General features: G+C 22.1%; 5 protein-coding genes across 5 annotated transcripts; 2 read left to right on the top strand and 3 right to left on the bottom strand. All coding sequences in view use genetic code 6, as the record gives it.

The window, feature by feature from the left end:
• Nucleotides 1–1385: 1385 nt before the first annotated feature.
• On the bottom strand, nucleotides 1386–3812 carry TTHERM_00578970 (ubiquitin-conjugating enzyme family protein; the record flags this gene model as incomplete). Its single annotated transcript, XM_001022898.2, has 1 exon — nucleotides 1386–3812. The coding sequence occupies exon 1, from the start codon at nucleotides 3681–3683 to the stop codon at nucleotides 1386–1388; it is 2298 nt and encodes a 765-aa protein (XP_001022898.2). The 5' UTR covers nucleotides 3684–3812.
• Nucleotides 3813–4581: 769 nt separating this feature from the next.
• TTHERM_00578960 (hypothetical protein) lies at nucleotides 4582–5816 on the bottom strand (the record flags this gene model as incomplete). Its single annotated transcript, XM_001022897.3, has 5 exons — nucleotides 4582–4878; nucleotides 4949–5024; nucleotides 5125–5249; nucleotides 5297–5395; nucleotides 5451–5816. 5 exons carry the CDS (start codon nucleotides 5814–5816, stop codon nucleotides 4582–4584), a joined length of 963 nt encoding a protein of 320 aa, XP_001022897.3.
• A 75-nt stretch (nucleotides 5817–5891) lies between these two features.
• On the top strand, nucleotides 5892–7032 carry TTHERM_000578959 (hypothetical protein; the record flags this gene model as incomplete). Its single annotated transcript, XM_012799497.1, has 5 exons — nucleotides 5892–6098; nucleotides 6160–6338; nucleotides 6395–6458; nucleotides 6519–6822; nucleotides 6878–7032. The coding sequence occupies 5 exons, from the start codon at nucleotides 5892–5894 to the stop codon at nucleotides 7030–7032; spliced, it is 909 nt and encodes a 302-aa protein (XP_012654951.1).
• Nucleotides 7033–8499: 1467 nt separating this feature from the next.
• TTHERM_00578940 (26S proteasome non-ATPase regulatory subunit) lies at nucleotides 8500–10895 on the top strand (the record flags this gene model as incomplete). The annotated part of the gene is made up of 4 exons (XM_001022895.3): nucleotides 8500–8616; nucleotides 8800–9006; nucleotides 9117–9209; nucleotides 10017–10895. 4 exons carry the CDS (start codon nucleotides 8500–8502, stop codon nucleotides 10893–10895), a joined length of 1296 nt encoding a protein of 431 aa, XP_001022895.3.
• A 1260-nt stretch (nucleotides 10896–12155) lies between these two features.
• On the bottom strand, nucleotides 12156–14888 carry TTHERM_00578930 (hypothetical protein; the record flags this gene model as incomplete). The annotated part of the gene is made up of 1 exon (XM_001022894.1): nucleotides 12156–14888. One exon carries the CDS (start codon nucleotides 14886–14888, stop codon nucleotides 12156–12158), a length of 2733 nt encoding a protein of 910 aa, XP_001022894.1.
• Between the last annotated feature and the right edge of the window lie 4662 nt (nucleotides 14889–19550).

Below are 19550 nucleotides of genomic sequence, written 5' to 3'. Positions count from 1 at the left end.
AAGAAACTAAATATCTTTCTTAATTTAACTCATTCTACTTTCTTAGACTTCACTTTTAATTACACATTTTTGATTTTTATTATTGCTATTTATTATTCAGTAAATAATTATTACATATAAGAATATAAATTGTTAATTTATTTTATTTTTTTTGAGTAAATATAATATTTCCTTATACACTAAAGTCAAACATTATTAAGGTAATTTTTGGAAAATTAAAATGGGGTTTTTTTTTAACTTTTTCAATAAAAAAAATCTTTTAAAATGAATGAAAAAAAATGTGTTTAATCAAAATTAATTTCATTAATTAGATCTTTTTTTAAGGCCCTTTATTCCAAAAAACTTTGGGGATGTGGTCTTAATATATGAGGATATTTCAATTACTCAATTAAATGAAACAGGTTATTGAAATCAAAGAGATTAAGAAATTCTAATCATCTGGTTAATAAGATAATTTTAAAGTTGAAAATTTCAAGTAAAAGAAATCATTAGAATCCTAAAAGGGGATTCAGGTACTTCTCACACAAACACTAAAAAGTTTTATTATTAAAGTTAATAATAAATTAATAAGAGAATAAAATAAGATATAGATCTTTATATATAATTTTTATTTATTTATTTACTTAAGAAGTCTCTGAAATTAAACTATCATACATGAATTTAATAAAAGAAATATATTTCAAAATATTTTCAATTAAAATAGAAGAAAAATAGCTTTGAGACGATGAAACTCTATTTAAATAAAATTTAAGAAGAAAATACAACTTAAAAGTTATTAATGGAGCCAGAAAGCTTGTAAAACCTGTTGTCGCTAAGGGGTTATGAAATTAAATATAAATTTAATATTAATAATTCTGTTAAATTCAATTATAATTAGCTTTGATAAAAAAAAAGTTAACTCAATGTATTTGGTCTTATGATAAATGGAAAACTAAAATTTTTGAAAAATCAGCACTGAAAAGATTAAGATATTATAAATTATTATATAGTTTTTAAAACTATATTTTATTTAATTATCAATATTATTTATAAGACAATATCTACAATCTTTACAATTTTAATATGTAAATAAACCTGATGAAATTTTTTGCTTCATTTTAATGGGTAAATTTTTTTATGGTCATAACTAATTCAATCCTGATTAATTTGAATAATTTATTATTGTAATATTTTATTTGACAATCTATATTTGTAAGCTGGAAATAGAATTTAAAGTTACAATAAAAGAAAATGGTAACAATTATGAGATATAATTTTTTGAAATACAAATAAGTATCTTCGATTTTTTTAAAATAAATTATTAATGAAAAATAATAACAAAATAAATCCCAAATTAACATAATTAAGAAAATTAAACATGTTAATATATATTTCATAATAATTATTCAAAGAACAGTTGAGCTTCTGAGATTGCATTTAGTTGTTGGTAATTAGGAAATTAAAAATTTAGTTTACTCTCTTTAAAATTTATGAATTCCTTTCAAATTAATTTCAGATGTTTCATATTTGCTTGAAGTTCCATCTTAATTTAATGAAAGCACTTCCATGTTATCTAAAACAATGTAACTTTGCCTATCCTACTAATTTTCATCTTTATTTTCATTTGATTGCCTATTTTAGGGCTCTTAGGGTGGATTATTAAGTATTAGGCTCTATTCTGAAAATAAATCTATTTTGAGGTTATTTGAATTTGTGATTAAATTTCTAAATTTTGATTTACTAAACTAATTATTAAGCTGTAACTTTGTTCCAGCTCCAACTGTGCTTTCATCAAAACCGTTAACATCAAGAAGTTAAACAAGCTTATCATCTAACATCTAAATTAATTTGAGATCAATTTTTGATTAGTTTTCTTTGTTTCTGTAAATGTGATTAAAAGCTAATTAAGCCTCCTTAGCTTTATCAATAAAAGACTTATTTTACACTGAAAGAATATTAAATTACATCTTATTTTTATTAATTTTGTTCTCAAGATTATTTATTGTAAATTAATCTTCCTAACTGTTTACTTTATTTTTCGAATTAAGTTACAACTAAGTTTTTTTAGCCATCTTAGTCTAATCTCTTGAATGCATTTGCTATAATAGTTGATAGTCAATACTTGGCTTCGGAATAAAATCAAATAACTTGATTTGCTACTCGTTAAGCATGACTCTTTTAAATTTTTCTAACTCTATACTTTTATTGATAAGGAAGCATATGTCTATATAATTTAATACTTACTAAGATCCATATTGTATCATTTCTAATGTTTGTGATTTATACCATTTAAAGCAGTTAAAATAAAATAGGAAGTATTCTTTAGTTGAAATTTTCAGATCATTGAATTGAGTTTTTATTATACCTAAGAAATTGTTGTCATTTGTTTAATTTTATTGCTACTTTGAATCTTTTTCTTATTTTGTTTCAATAAATGATGACTTTTTAGTTTACAGATCTTAATTTTAATTAGCTGTAACTTAAGACTATTTTTTAGTTAGAATTTAAGAGGGCTTTTTTTAATTGAATAAAAATTATGATTATTTTGAGCTGTCTTACTCTCCTTTTTTAATTGGAGGACTTTTATCAGAGCCACCAATTTGAATATTGCTTCCTGAATTGCCAAAAAAATCTTTGTTTATCAAGAAGGTTGAATTAAATAATTTCCTGTTTAACTGCATTTGTGAATACGGCTAAGCTATTATACATCCAATCATAAATAGAACATTAAATATACCTCCTACTTGAGAAAAAGCTTCTGATATCTTTAAATATTTTCTGCTATATTTTTGTTCTTTATTTTTTTCTAAATAAATACCTATTTTATAAATTGAGAAATCTTTTTTACTTGACATCATCATACGCTCGCTGCTGAATAGCAATGAGTTTTGTAATTTAATGTCATCTAAGATCAAACCTTGATTGTCTTCAATATATGTTTTTATAAATAGCAAGCTTATGTTTTACAAAAAATCAATATTTGTTTCCCAGAAGTAGCTTGTACCTATTGAACTGAAAGGTTATTAGTGATTGCTTACTTGAACTATTTATGTGGTATAGTAAACTTGTAGTGATGATAAGGATAAAATCTGATCCCTTTTAGTTTTTTCAAGGCACTACACCTTGTTTTCAGGATCATTTTCGTCACAAGCGATTACACTTATGTTAATAACAGAAAATATATCCATTTCAAATTAACCAACAAGATACAAGTCGTCTATATTCTTAAAGCAATGCATTTGCTAATAAGGTAGATTCAAGAAATAGTCTCTAGCATTTTCTACTTAAAAATGTTTCTCTGTGCACAGTTCCATCTAAATCACTTAATTTTTAAAAGCTGATGGACCTTCAGATCCATCAGGGTTGATTGAAGGTTCCTTATAAAGAAAACTGGCTTCTATTCTGTAAATTGATTCATCATAAATTGGATTAAAATTTTAGTCAAGTAGAGATACCATAAATGAAAAATTATCTGTTTATAGGTCGTACCTTGAGGGATTAGAAACAAGCTACTATTCGTAAATTACTTAAGGGTTTGTTTTGTAAATCATCTATTTAATAGAAGAAAGAAAGAGCAAAGAAAGGAGTGTTACAATAATAATAGTAATAAATCCACCAAACCTCGTCCTGTGTTTACTCTATTAGTTAAACATAATGTTTATACCAACACCAAAAATATCGATTTTTTCTAATGTCGAAAGCATTTTTTTTATTTATTTATTTATTTAGTTATTCAGATAGTTTTTTATATTTTTACTAATTTAATTTGTGAATAAATTTTTATTAAATCTAAGACAAAAAAATAATTTAATTTGAATTTAGAATTGTAATTTTTAATGATTATTAATATCGCTTTAAAATGTAAATTATTAAAATTATATGATATTAATTGATCTATTTCTTAACTACTTTTGATGATTATTTATTTGGAAAATCTGACCTTGCTTACAATAAATAATCTTCAAATTATTCCTAATAAATAATTTGATTATCTAAAAAAAGAAAATCAGGTGCTTGCTTACAATTATTACTTGTATATATTATCCGTATTTAAAATATTAATTTAAATGCAAAAAATTTTTTGATTCTAAACTTAGTTAAAAATACTCAAATATCCTAAAAAAAAGTAGCTAATAATTTATAAGCTATAAAAAAAGATTAAAAAAAATAGTGAAATTTTTGAAATTACCATTTAAATTTGTATTTTCACATCAAACTAATGATTACCAGAACCGATATTTGATAAAATTTATCATATATAAAAATATTATTAATTAATAATTCAGTAATAATTGCATTAATTTATGTATTTTTAAATCTAAAATCTTGTTAATAATAAATGATATCAAGTTTATATGAAAAAAAATAATAAAAAAGCGAATATTAATATATAAGACCAGTATGTAAGTTAGATTAAGTGAGTTTTTAACTATTCTAATAATCTTTAGCATATTTAATTACTTTATATATGGTTACGATAACTCGAACAAATTATGTTTAGTTTTAATTCATATGAACTTACTCTACTTGATTTAAATAAACATTTATTATTTTTTATATGTAAAATATTTTTTGTAAATAAAAATAAGTGCTTTCTTTAGCTCATTAAAGTTCTAATTCCTCATCGTCTTCATCTTCATCTGTGTCTTAGTCAATCATTTTTAAAATATTTGTATTGACACTTGCATTTTAATTAATTGAATTAGAGAAGAATTAGCTGTCTTAAGTTATCCTTAAAGGTAAAACTCCACTGGTTGTATTTAAGTACATGTCTTCTTATTTTAATGCTGGTTTTTCTTTTATTTTAATCAAGTTTTATGCGTTTTATATGATGTAAGCATTATTAGGATTTATGAATAGCATATTAAATTATATCTTTGTGTTCTGTCTAATCAATATCTTTTTTGTTCAGATATAAGAAATGTAAGTAAGAAAGTGAAAAATCTAGCTTGATTTTGATAAAATTTACTTTTTTATTTCTAATTTACTTTAAATCTGTTGGGATTTAAGGAATTTTTGATACTTCAATTGCAGTGAACGCGAATCTAAATTAAATAAATTATTCATTAAAAAAATTTTATATTGATGATGGTTTTAATTTTAATTAAAAAACATAGATTTATTAATTTAAAAAAATTATTTTACACACCATCTGTAATTATTATTTTTAAGCATCCGTTAATAGTATTTGAAGCACATGTATCATTTCTTTCACTGACATTTTAAGCAATCACAATTTCAAAAAGAGTGTCTTTTTCAAGAAATGTTTTCTGTTGATATTAAAAGAAATGATTAATGAATTAAAAAGTTATTTTACTGTTTAGCTTTTTATTCTTGCCAATAGCTAATTGCACTTTTGCTTAATTATATATTTTTCGAAAGGTTCCTGAATAATGTATTCTAGATATTCTATTAACTTTTTTATTTAACTGATGATGATTTAATTATTTTATGATGATTTATGAATTTACTTTAGGAGGCATAGAGCTATTAAATTACTACTAACGATCAAGAGGTTGTATGATTTGGTTATAGAATTATTATATGGCTTGCGCCTCAACCCTTAGGTTCAGCTCTTAGTGTATGAATGATTGGATAGAATCAACTCCGTTGATCATTTTATAATTTTATTTCTACTTTAGCTTATTATAAACTATTTGAATATTTTAACAAGATATTATACAAAATTTTGCGCGCAGATTATGAAAAAATTGTGTATAAATTAATTAGAGAGAAAAATAATAACCAATTAATTCTAATAATACTTTTTGATATTGAATTTATATTTAAGATTTTACTAAAAAAGAGGGAATTTAATTTGTCATTAATTCTTACATTTAATATTTTTGATACTCAATTCAATACATTAAATAAAAAAAACATCAATTTTTTAAGTAGAAAAAATTTGAAAAATGTCGTTTAGAAAGCAAAAAATTCAATTTTCTGCAGAAGAAGATCAAGATGATTAATATGAATAAGAAGACCAAGAGGTTTAGGATAGCGAAGATGAATAACCAAATTAAGCTGAAGATAATAGTGATGACTAATAAGGCAGTGATGGAGAAGATGAAAATGATAGCGATGATGAGCAAGCGAGATTAGAAGAAGAAGAAAAGTTGGTAATTTAATAGAAGCTCATAGATATTTTATATTTACAATTAAGAAATTTATAAAAAATAGATTAAAGAATAGCTCAAGCATGCTTCATTTGAAACAATCATGAAAATAAAAGCTTAATAAAAGCAAATAGAAATGTAGAAATAACAATTAAAGAGCAGAAAATCAAAATCTGCAGATAGAAAATAAAAAAATGAGAACAACAATGTAAAAATTTAAGACAAAAGAGCATCAAAAGGAGCGTAAAATTAGAAAAATATAAAATTAAATTAGACTTTTAACTCTATTTTTATAAAAGTCCTCTTGAAAGAAGTGCTAAAAAACCTGTATCAATTTTCTCAACTGTTATCAGCTCCAAAAAGGTATTTATTTATTTGTCTTTGATTTAGAATTAATCAATATTAATTTTTTTTCACTTATAGCAAAAAGGTAGAGATCCTAGATTTGATGGTTTATCAGGAGAATTCAATTCTACTATGTATTAAAACAGCTACAAATTCTTGGATGAAATGAAAAATAAAGAAATTGAAACTTTGAAATAAGATATTAAAAAAAATAAATTTTCTGACCAAGAAAAGCTTGTGTTAAAAAAGGAATTAGGCAAGATTAAAAGTGAAGTAAAACAAAAAGAGTATAATGATAGGAAAAATTAAGTTATGGACAAGTATAAATAGCAAGCTAAAGAACAAATACAAAAGGGTTAAATGCCATATTTTGCAAAAAAAAGTAAAATTCTTTAAATCTAAATTAAAAAAAATACATTTTAAATACTATTTTAAAGCATAAATTAAGGACGACTTGCTCAAAGTGTAGTACGATAAGCTTCAAAACGAAGGCAAGCTTGAAAAAGTTTTAAAAAAGAAGAGAAAGCAACAAAGCGATAAATTAATGTCTGCTTATCATTTAATTACACATAAAAAAGTTAAGAAAGATTGATTCTTTTATTCGATTATAAAAATTAACATAATAAAAATAAAAAACCAATAAATAAATCAATAAATTATTTTCTTATAAATTTGTAAAACTTAAATTATTAAAAAAAATATTTAAAAATAAAATTAAATTTATTTAGAGTATTTAATGTTTATAATTATTTTTATCTTATAATTTAAATTAATTAATTTTTACTGAGAACACAAAGAATTCAATTCATTAAAATGTTATTAATTCTTTTATTTTTGATTTTAGAATATAGAATCAAAATAACTAAATTTTGAAATAATTTTTTTTTTTTCAATAAAAATAAATATTTTTTAATAAAGTTCTCAATGATTAACAAATGTTAAGTATATTGTTTAATTCAAATATGTTAATTTTAATTGAAAAAATTAATTTTATATCTTTTTCCAAACTAATTAATTTGTGAAATAATTTTTATTTTATTAAAAAATTATTTGCTGTAGCATATTTTTTAAAAAATCTGTAAACTCTTACATCTTAATGCATCTAATTTTTAAAATAAAAATATCCTTATCACTAAAAAAAAATATTTTTTCAAATCTCCATAAAGAAGTGTTCATTAAAAAAATTACAGTTTAAATTAATAAATAATATGGGTATTTTAGATAGATAGATTTATTAATTAATAATCTTTATTTTGATAGTTTACAAAATAAAATAATTAGATTTCTTATAAAAATTATTTATTTTTTTCAAAGATTTCAGAACTTTGTTTTCTCTCTCAATATAAGAATATCGAATTTATATTTTTTATTTATTAAAAATATAATTTTCTTTGGTAAGATTTTATTTTATTTTAAATAAATCCAAAATATCTTATTAAATTGATTAAATCAAATTATTTATCTTAATCTTAAAAATAAAATTTCATTAAAAATAGTTAATTTTATGATTTGCAATTCATTATTAGGATAAAATATTTTTGAAAAAGTTGCAATTTATTAATATAAATAATGTAATTTATCTATCAAATTAGATCTTTTCTCTTTATAAAATTTAAAAATAGAATTATTTCTATTGGGATAAGAAATAAATTAATGTAATTATTTTATTAAGTGTAAAAAAATATTTATTGTTCATATTTAATGTTTTCTTGAAATCTGTTTTAAAAGTAAAATTTAAAAAAATAATATATATTTAGTTTGTTTGTTTGTTTGTTAGGATAGAGGAAAGAATTCAAGATTAGAGTCTCATTTTCTGATATCAAGATATTGAATGCAATTAATTAGACTGATCATTCATTTCATTTTGAAAACAGAAAGAATCAATTTAATTTTTATATAAAGAAACAAGCTCACAAACAAGATATTTATTTATTAATTTATTTAACTTTGTTAGTAGGAAGAAAGATAACAAACCAATTAATAATAAAATAACAATAACAATAATAAAATTTACACATAAGCAAAATTTAATAGCACATAAAAATAAAATAATAGCATAATGGAAATTGAAGAAAGCTCCGAATTCGATAGATAGATTGCTTCCCTCCTCGAAAAGGAAAGAGAAGCTCGTCTCAATAACAAGAGTGAAGAACTTGTCAACATCGTTAAACAAATCGTAACTCATTCTTTTAGAAGTCATTATTGATTATTGTGTAATGAATGAGCTTTATTGCAGTGTCTTTCTTTGCAATTAGGTGCCATTACATAAAAATTGAAGCTTATTTTTACTCGAGATTAATAATAGAATTATGTTTTCTTTCATATATTTCTATTAAAATTTTTTTATTGTAATAAATAGGTCAAATTAGCTTGGGAAGTAAAAAATTATGACAAGCTCTTTGAACTCATGACTACACTTTCTTAAAGAAGAGGTCAAAGCAAGAAAGCTTAAACTGATATGATCCAAATTGCTATGGGATATATAGATTAGATTTAAGACATTCCCACTAGAATTAGATTAATCGAAACTATTAAAAACATTTGTGATAAAAAAATTTACTTAGAAGTAAAAATTAGATTTAAATAATAAATTTTTTAGAGGAAGGAATTACTTTCTTAAAATAATTTAAAAATAATGCGAATTTGAAATAAAGTATTTCTTGTTTTAATAAATAGGTAGAATATGCTAGATGTTGTCTAAAGCTCGTTAAATACAAGGAAAGTGATAACGAAATTAATGAAGCTGCTAAGATTTTGCAAGAAGTTTAAGTAGACATTTCCTTTTATTTTATTTAATAATAAATATACAAATAAAAAAGATACGCTAAAAACGATATTTGAAATTTTTCAATAAAAATTTGAATACATTCAATTCACAAATTGACTATTAATAACTATGAATCCTACTTAAATTAATTATTACTAAAAGCAAATCAAGATTTAAATCTTGAATTCCATTTTACACATTACTACATAGTTTAAATTGAAGTATTTTAAATTTAAAGCTTGCAAAAAGAGTTATCATTTTGAGAAATAGCAAATAAAAACTAATTTTAAACAGATAATATTCTTAAAATTAAATATTTTTTATGAATAATCAATGTACTTTGAATAATAAAATAATTACTATTCAATCAGACAATTTTAGCATTGATTCTCTTTAATAAGCACAATAAGAATAATTAATAATTAAAATAATTATTATTTAGGTATTGAAATAATTTAATTAACAATTTTACTGAATTTAATTTTTTAAGATAAAGTTAAATGAATTTCCTCAACAATAAAAAAGACATAGTTTTTGTTTAAGAAATGATTAATAATTTTTTAGATCATCCATATAGAAAATAATTTTATTACAACACTCTTAATTTATAAAATGTGTTAATTAATTATAATTAAATATATAATATTCTTCAATAAATAAATAGCTTGATATCATATTTTTATATATTTAAAAATATTATTATTATTCACTCATAGTTTAGTTTGAATATGAAATATGAAAATGAAATTATTTTAATAATGTGATTATTATAGAATGATTATTAACTTATCTATTTATTTAACGAATAGGTTGAAACTTATGGCTCTATGGATAAGAGAGAAAAGATTGAATTCATCTTATATCAAATGAAGATCATGCTTAAGAAGAAAGATTACATTCGTTTGATGATTATTTCAAAGAAGTTAACACCTTAAGCCTTAAATGATAAAACAATAGTTGATTTGAAGATTTAATATTACGCTTATTTAGTTGAATATTACTATCATGAAAGCATATATTTGCAAGTTTCTAACTGCTTCTAACAGATTTTTGATGCAGTGAATGATAAAATAAACAAGGACATTGAATTGCCTACTGTTTTGGATTTTAACTTTGATGCTTCCTTCTAGACTACATTTGAAAATTTTGTTGCTTACCTTCTCATCAATAAGCACTGCCATGAATAGGTTTAATTGTTACAGAAATTAGTAAGCAGCAAGTATAAACACATTCTAGAAAGATATCCTGCTTTGAAGAATGCAGTTGAATCTTACTTATTAGATGAATTAATTTCTACAGACCCTGCAAGTTACAATTTACAGAATATTTAATGTTTTTCTAGACCTGAAAAGTCAGTTCAACACATAACTGATTTCAGAAAATAATTAATTCATCACAATATTCGTGTTATTAATAAGTACTACTCTTAAATTTCTTTATCCCGTCTTGCTGCATTATTGAATATTTCTTAAGAAGAAGCTGAAAATGAGCTTTGTGAAATGCAAAACGACTAGCTAGTAAATTGCAAGATTGATCGTTTGGAAGGCGTAGTTAATTTCAAGCTTAGACGCTCTGAGAACGATATTCTCAACGAATGGGCTACCGATGTTAACTAAATCTTATCATTGATTGATCATACTTCTAACTTAATTAAGAGAGAAGAAGAATAATACATCGAAGCTAAGTGATGAAAAAAGCTTTTTAAAATAAATAAATTATTTTTATTCATTTAAATTGTGTACAATTTATTTTTTATAACAAATTCTTACTTAAAAAAGCTACCACAATAATTATGTTCTTTGGTCTTTTATTTATTACAAAATATTTTATTAAAAAAATGAAAAAGGAGGACAAATAATAAATACATACATACTTTTTTATAATATACAAAATAATGATAAGTGTAATTTAAGTAACAACGAGCATAATAACAGTATAGACTATTACTATGTCCTTACTATACTTAAAAGTAATAATTTAAAAATTGTTTTTATTTATTGAATTTGTTTTAAAAATAGTAATTAGTGACTATTCTTAAAATATGTTTTTGGTAGAATTATATTTTTTATTTTTCTGGTGGTGTGTAAAAGCATTTAATGTTTACTTATACAAACCCTGGTATTTATTTAAGTATATCCATTCATCTGATTAAAGATTTGTTTAAATTGTTTTGATTGATTAGTTTTTGTTTTTTTGTTTTTTGTTAGGCAAAAAGAAATTAAAAAAGAGGGGGAAAATTTTTTTTCTCTCCAAAAAATTTAGTTAAAATAGATTGAAGAAAAATAAACAAATATATTTGCTCAAATTTAATTTTTATTTTAAATTATTGTTAAAATTAACAATTTTTCTTTCTAATTAGTTTGCTTACAAATTTTTATTTTGTCTTTTCTCATAGTTTGAAATTAATAGAAGACAATTTATATTTTATTGAAATAACTTTGCGAGATTAGATTAGAGAGAGAGAGAAAGAGAAAGAAAGAGCATTTAAAAATAAAAAATTATCGAAGACAAATAAAAAATAAGAATCGATTGATTGATTGATTGATTGAATGAATGATTGATTGAGTTAAGAAAAATAATAAATTTAAATTTTTTAATAATGTGTACTGATTTCATTAGAAAGAATTATTTTCTAACAAAGTTATATAAATAGCCAAATATTCGAAAAACTTAAATAAAATAAGATAATTGAAAAGTTTAGATTATTTATTTATAAATAATATTAGGTAGAGCGAGCCAGTTTATCAAAAGAGCATAATAAATAAGATCTGGCATTTTTAGGGATTAAGTGTTTGTTTTTTATATAATTGTTATTAATTTGTTGTTTATAAAGAAATTTTTGGTTTAAGATTAAATTAATTATAACAAGAGATGTTGTTGTTGTTGTTATTGTTATTATTGTTATCGATGGAGTAGTAGTTTCATAAGCAGTTAGTTAAATTTTGTTATCAAGATTGAATTCTTAAGTAGGAAGTAGGATTTTTAATGTAAGAGAGAAAAAGTTGGGAGAATCTTTATATACTGTCTTTCTAGATAAACATTCCATTTTTTTAAACTATTTAGGGCATTATTACAGTTAAGTAAGTCATTGAATATCTTCTCACTAGGCTGTTGAAATAATTTATTCTTCTTATTTATTCGCTCAAAGGAAATAATGGAAAGCTTTACAATCTAAGTTCTAAATCTTATTTCAGCTAGTCATTCTGAATTTCACTTATTGAATTGACTAAAGGATAGCTTTAGATGATAGATCGAGAGCTCTTCACATCATTGCCTTTGTAATTATTTATATATTCTCGGAAATCTGCTTGTGCTGTTTGCCATGCTAACAAGTTCTGAGGAATTGTTAATGAAGTCAAATATTTCTTTAAGAAAGTCAGAAGATTTTTGATTACATTTCTCGTATCGAAAGCTCTCGATTTGTTGTTTACTTGAACCATTTATTCATTTTTATATTTAAAATCTTGGTTTGCCAACGGAGTCTACTCTTCTGACTCACTTCCTTCAGCATCATTTTCATAATCACTATATTCCTCTTCTTTCTTGCATATCTTTAGATCCTACTTACCCGTATTAGCAGTGCTTTGCATATTATTCAAGGTTGTGCTATTACTTAAAAAATTACTGTTGTTATTACTGCTTTTAGTTCTTTCATTGTCTGTAATAAATGTATTTTAGCTTTGGTTGTTGCCAACATTCCTGTCACTATCTCCCAAGCTTTTTGACATAAGAATTTTATGCTGTTCGAGTGTAATCATCCCGATATCAGAGTCCTTCAAGCCAGAATCTTAGCTCTAAACTAAATTGCTGTTTTAATTATGATTGTCCATTTCAGTCAAATTAATGTCTTGCTAATGAGCACTTTTTAAATTCTATTTTTTCAATTTTATTTAAAGAGTTCCCATACTCTTGCTGTGATGAATTATGTGATGATTTATTTAACTTGTATTTGAGAGTACAATCATATTAGAACTATTATTTTAATGTGTTGCTTCATGAAAATTATCATGATGAAGATATAAATCTATATTCTAATCGTCAGAGGCCATCTTTTATTATGTATCATTAGAGCTGCAGCTCATTAAAAAATTTTGATTGTGGTAAACTTATGCAGATTATTCTTGATTTATTTATGAAATAGACATCTATTACTGTTGTTGTTACTACTAACTTTACTGATTCTATTGATTAGGATAGTAGTTTAAAAAATTCTCAACATTATCTTGTACTGGTTGAGCAATCTCATGGTGAGAAAGCTAATTATTTTGAGAGTTTAAAGATATTGGCTCGTTAGTATTCTCAATCTAATTTTGATTTATTTAGTTACTTTGATTGATTTTATTTAATGCTTGTTGGCTTTTACTCGACTGGCTGTGAGTATGACTGTAACTTCCACTGCTGTTATTGCTCTAAGAATTCAAATTGTGATTCGATGTTGTTGCCTTCTTAGGATAGACTTTAATCATTGAACCTTAAATTTAAACTGCATTAAAATTAGAGGCAAAATTAGAATTGTTGGCTTAGTAGTTTACGTTACTTAAGGTATTATTACCACCTTATATAGTATTATTATTGTTGTTGTTGTTGTTGCTAAGTTATTCTTTCTAGTTAAAGAAGTTACTTTCTTCTTAATTGATAGCCCCATTTTAATGAAGTAAATAATTGTTTTGATTAAGTTAAATTTGATTCTAATGAATTTAAGTTTACTATGTATTAATTTAGAGCTATTATTACTAAATTTGTTAATACGTCTAGTTTACAGAATTTATATTTTAAGTAGGCATTTAGAAATGGTGTTACTACTATTATTAAAGAATCTATTATTATTGACCAGATTTAGCTTAGACATAGGTTTGCAGCAACCTAGGCTAAGTACCTTGAATTTAGATCTTTTACATTTATTCATATTCACTAAGATTATCATTTATGTGAGATTTAGTAATATCTTTGTTATTCATTTTAATAAAATTATCTTCGAACTGCTCGTTTTACTTACGTTTTTTATTAAATTTGTTGTTGTTGTTGTTATTAATATTGTTTGTATTGTTCTTATAAATCTATTCTTTTGAGTCTATTTATTGGTATTTTTTCTAGTTTTCAATCAAATAATCTTCTGCATTATACTCTTTTTCTTAATGATTGCTCAGCTGTTCCTGACTGTGATAAGCTAAAAGCTCCTATTATTGATTATCCTGCACTGAGGACTTTCCTTGTAATTTTTATTCGATTGAATATTGTTAATTAGCAGGAGCGGCAGGAAGCTAGAAAAGCGGTAACTAATTTTACTTTTAAGGTACAACATATGAATCACCTAAAGTCAAATGGTTGGTTACCTTAAAAGGATTAAAAGTTGTGTTTGTGTTGGAGTTTTTGGATGAAATTTAGTTTTATAATAAAGTTTTTTCATTAATTGACTTTATCTTGTCTTATTAGATCTTATGAGTGTCACTCTGAACTCTTTAGATCAATTGCAGCAAAAGTCGAATCTTTTCATCCATGTTATTAAGAATCTTCATGTCATCAGTGTTTTAGTGCTTGTTTATGTAAACTTATAGCTGCTCAGAGTAGAAATCCATTTCCTTACAGACTCTGGCTAACTCTGAGCTGATTTCGTTCTAATTAGCCTTTTGTGTGTTAGTTTAGTTGGATTCTAACTTCTGATACTAATCTTTATTATACATTGCATGGAAGAGATGACTTGCTGAGCTATTTAATTAATTAATATCCTATTCTCTCAATGTATCTCTCTTTCTAAACTGAATAGTTGGAAGAATTGTGGAATTTTGAAAAAAAATTAGCTTTTCAAGTTATTTCCTATTTATTGATCAAAGTTAACTCTTCTTTGCTCTTTAGTTCTGATTATTTAATTAAAACAGAAGTTATGTATGTATGTATTACTCAATGAATTATATTAAAAATTTCAAATATATTAAAGTTATTGTCATACAATTTACCTGAATATTTAACTTTTCAAGTTGAAACCTTAAAAAAAACATAATATCTAATTTAGAGCTGCATTTTTTTCTAATAACAAAAACATATTCATTTTTAAGTGTTTACACAGATCTTTTTATCAAAAGTTTCGAGGAGTCATTTTTTTGATATTCTTTGTAGACTTTCATAAATTGACAAGAATACAAGAAGCAAGGCATAAAGGGTACTTTGATAAAAATTTCCAAAATACTGCTTAAAAAATTGGTTTAGGATCAAATAAATTTCCCACGATTGAGTTTTCTATTTGTTACCCTTTAGAAAATATATATTATCCTTTTGTTAATGTAACGATTAATAATTTTAATAAAGACTTATTTACTCTATTTTAGTCATAATAATGTTTAATTTAGCTAGATTTACTGAAAATTTATATATGTTATATTTTTGTGAGCTGATCAAGTAATAAATTTGATGAAGCTGAGCTGGATCTAATTATATTAAAAAAATTTAGTTCAAAAAATTTATTGACTTGTTGAGACATCTAATAAAAAAGCTAAGGGAAAAAAAAAGATATTTTAGAATAACAACAAAGAAAATAATTTGTATTAGAAACTTCCCTTGCTCAGTGAATGGAATTAAATAGGAGGAAAAATTTTGAAAAAATTTAATAGCACTAAAAATTTAGATTTAGATCAAAATTGGTATATTTAGACAAGCAAAATATTACAAAAAGTGATGTTTTTAACAAATTGATGTGCTTAAAGCTTTAATTATGTTTTTATTTCAAATTTTATTGCTTTTGAGCCCTTAATTTATTTTAAGATAATCCAGCTATTAATATCTTCTTAATTTTTTTCTTCCTTAATTTTAATAAACTCGCTTATAGAACCAAACGATTGTTAATCTTATTTACAAGTGAAAATATTCAAATATGTTAAAAACACATAAATTCTGATCGTTTGAGTTTTAAAAAATTTTCCAAAGACAAAATCTCCCATCAAATAAATGCGCCTTTCTATTCACATCATATTAATTACTGATTAAAAATATTGTGCTTGCAATTTTTTAATTTATCAAAAAAAAAATTATCCTCAATTCATTCATTTATCTATTGATTATTCTTGTAAGATCAAACAAAAAAAGTATACTTTTAATTACAAAATATCATGAAATTTAAATTCAAAGTTTATTCAAGTAAATACACAATCAATTTTATTAAAAAATCCCGGTTTGGTTCGGGCTATACTCAGTCTGAAGAGAATAATTAGAAATTAAAGATCTTATCAGCCACATATCAGCTAATTAATAAATTGAATTTTCTTTCAGCAAATACCAGTTAGCTTCAATTAATTTTACATTCTTCATTTTTACCTTGCTTACTTCAATAAAAATAATTTAGAGAAATCGTAGTATACTTGACATTTTTTAATAACACTAGAAAATAAAAAATATTTTTAATTTTTTAACAAACACAAATTTATAATTTGCTACTTTGTCATATTAATGAAATTTGTATCAATCAAGTTCTTTTATAAAAAGCTAAGCGCATATTCATTGTAAAAATAATTTTACAAAAGTAATCAACTAGTACCAAAAAATATTGATAAATCTTATGGTTTTACTTTAAAAGAGATTAGAATATATAACAAAGATATTCTTTTAATAAAATACTCCTTTCTTAATAGTCGATTTGTCTCCTAAAAAATATGTAAATAATTAAAAATATTATGAATAAATCTCAAAAAAAAGATATGTTTAATTAATTAATTTGCATTTATTTCAATTATTAAAAATCACACTACTCTTAATACTATTAAGCTAATTTGTCTTCAAATTTTGATTTTGATTTTTGATTTATTATTACAAAAAAAATTCTCTTAAATTATATTTACATACTCAAGCATAATGCTTAATATTATCAACACCAAATAATACTTGAAAGTGATACACTTCTCCTTCATTTACTTGGTATTGGTTGATTAATTCAATAAAAAGTAAGTATCTATTAAATGTTAAGGTATTTTTTTAAAATTAAATGATGCTATGTTACTGTCAAATAAATATTTTCGTCTATAAAATTAGCTCAACTGATAAAAAAATACTTAAATATTTTCTAAAAATTTGATTTCATTGGGTAATTTTCATTAATCAGACCAATCCAAATCATTTTCATTTTTCTTATTTTTATATATAATTAAAAATTTATTCATTTTAAATGAGTATGATTTTCGATTTTTCTTATCATTTTCTTCTTACTCTGCAAAGTTTAAAAAAGTTTTTAATTTCTTTTTAGAAGAAATGCTTTCTATCAAAATAAAGAGTAAATTAAGATGTTTGATTAATAGAAAAAGATACAGTTCTAATAAAATTAACTATTGCATTAAACTAATAAATTATTTATTTACTTATTTATATATCTACTTTCTTTCTTAAATTGTAATTAATTTATTATCATGAATGAACTTTTTACTCCTTAATCTTATATCTATCTATATATCTTTGAGTTTCTAATTGAAAATAAAAATCTAATCTAGTTTGATAATAATAAATTGGGTACGATATCTATCAATTTTTAATTATTTATAATTTCTCTTAAAATAAAATTTATTTTGAAGATATCAATCTTTTAAAAAGATTTGATCAGAAATCACTATATCTACATATCCATCTATCTCTATTAAATTATTTTTTTTGTCAGGTCACTTTATTCCATGCCTGTTTTATCAGATTCTTTCTGATAAGAAATTTATAATAAATTAAATAAACTTAAAAAGGGATATAATCTATTGCAAAGAAAGATTCGTAAAGCCTGAAAATTTAAATTTTTTGAAACTCAATTAAGTATTCAATATTTTATGTACATCAATAATAAATTTTTTTAAATTTCATCTGTAATTTAGAAATATAAATAAATTCAATTGAAATATTATATATTTTTAAATTAATATTTTCACTATGTTTTTAAGGATTAAATGCAGAATATTTTTAAAAGATATTTTTATATTTAATAAAATATCTTCATCCTTTTATTAAAAAAATTAAATTTATCATTTCAATAATAAAGTTTATTTTTATTTTGATAAAAAAGCTTAGCTTTTGTGATTTTTTAAAAATACTAATTTTATCAATTATTTTTTAAAATATCAAAATTGTTAAATAATTATCAACAATTAATTTTCATATTCTTCTTTATGTTCTATAAAATTTAGATTATTTTGATTTTTCTAAATTAGTTTTGTTTTTTATTACTTTATTATTAATCTAAATTTCATTCTAAATTTTATTTTTATATTTCAAATTAATTTGTATTTATTTTTTGCATGGTCAAAACAACTCAATTTTTTTAAATAATTTAATAATTTTTATTTTCTAGAAATTATTATTAATCAAAGCAATCAATCATATTCATTTATTTAATCAGTAAATTTTCAAATTTTTTATTTCAAATTAACTGATAAAGTTTAAGATAAAAAATGACTCTTCATCATTCTAATATAAATTGTATATTTCTAATGATAAGTTTTTTTGTTAAGTTATTAAATGCTTATCATTTTATTTTTAAAAAACTATATTGTTGTTAAGCTTAATTAACTCACTATTAATTTAAAGGTAAATTTAAAATCTTATTAATAATTATGTTTAATTTGATATATCTTAATTGCTATTAGAAAAATCAATGAATTAATAAATTTTAGATGTTATTTATAAAATTTTGATAAACAAATAATCAATTACATCTTAAAATATTATTTACATTCTATAAATTATTTACAAATAATCTTTGAATTTTAAAATATAGTCACTAAATAATTCTACTCAGTAAAATTCAAGAAACAACCCATAATTTTTCATGACAAAAAAATTATTTAATTTAATTCATACATCATTTTTAATATTTTTTATAAAATTAAAATTCATGTCAATCTTCTATTTTATAATAGTTTTATTTATTTTGCAAATTCTTTCAGAATTAAAATTTTGTTAATTTTAAATAATAAAAAATCTATCCTTTATATAAAGAGCTTTTATATTGATCTTTTATTGAAATCTTCTTATTTAAAGATGAAAAAAATAAGATTTAAACATAAAGTTTATATTATGATTAAAATTATTGTAAATAAAAATAAAGATCATTTTATATATTGTAGTTAACCATTAACTTGCAAAAAAAATTGTTAATTTTTCATATTTGGTTTGCAAATTGCTAATTTGAATTAATAAACTAATATAGATACAAAATTTTAATGATTTATATTTTATTTAAACAGATTCTCATTAAAAGCTGAAAAAAATATTTAAAAAAAAAAAATAAAGGCTTAAAATTATTTTAAATAAAAATAAATACAAACTTATATACTAACTACTAAGAATAAATAAAATAAAATAATTTCAAGTAAAACCCTTAAAAA

This window comes from Tetrahymena thermophila, assembly GCF_000189635.1.
Source record: "Tetrahymena thermophila SB210 genomic scaffold scf_8254464, whole genome shotgun sequence".
In the NCBI taxonomy this organism is placed as follows: Eukaryota; Ciliophora; class Oligohymenophorea; order Hymenostomatida; family Tetrahymenidae; genus Tetrahymena; species Tetrahymena thermophila.
The sequence above is the reverse complement of the archived record's forward strand: the minus strand, read 5'-3'. Positions and strand labels throughout refer to the sequence as shown.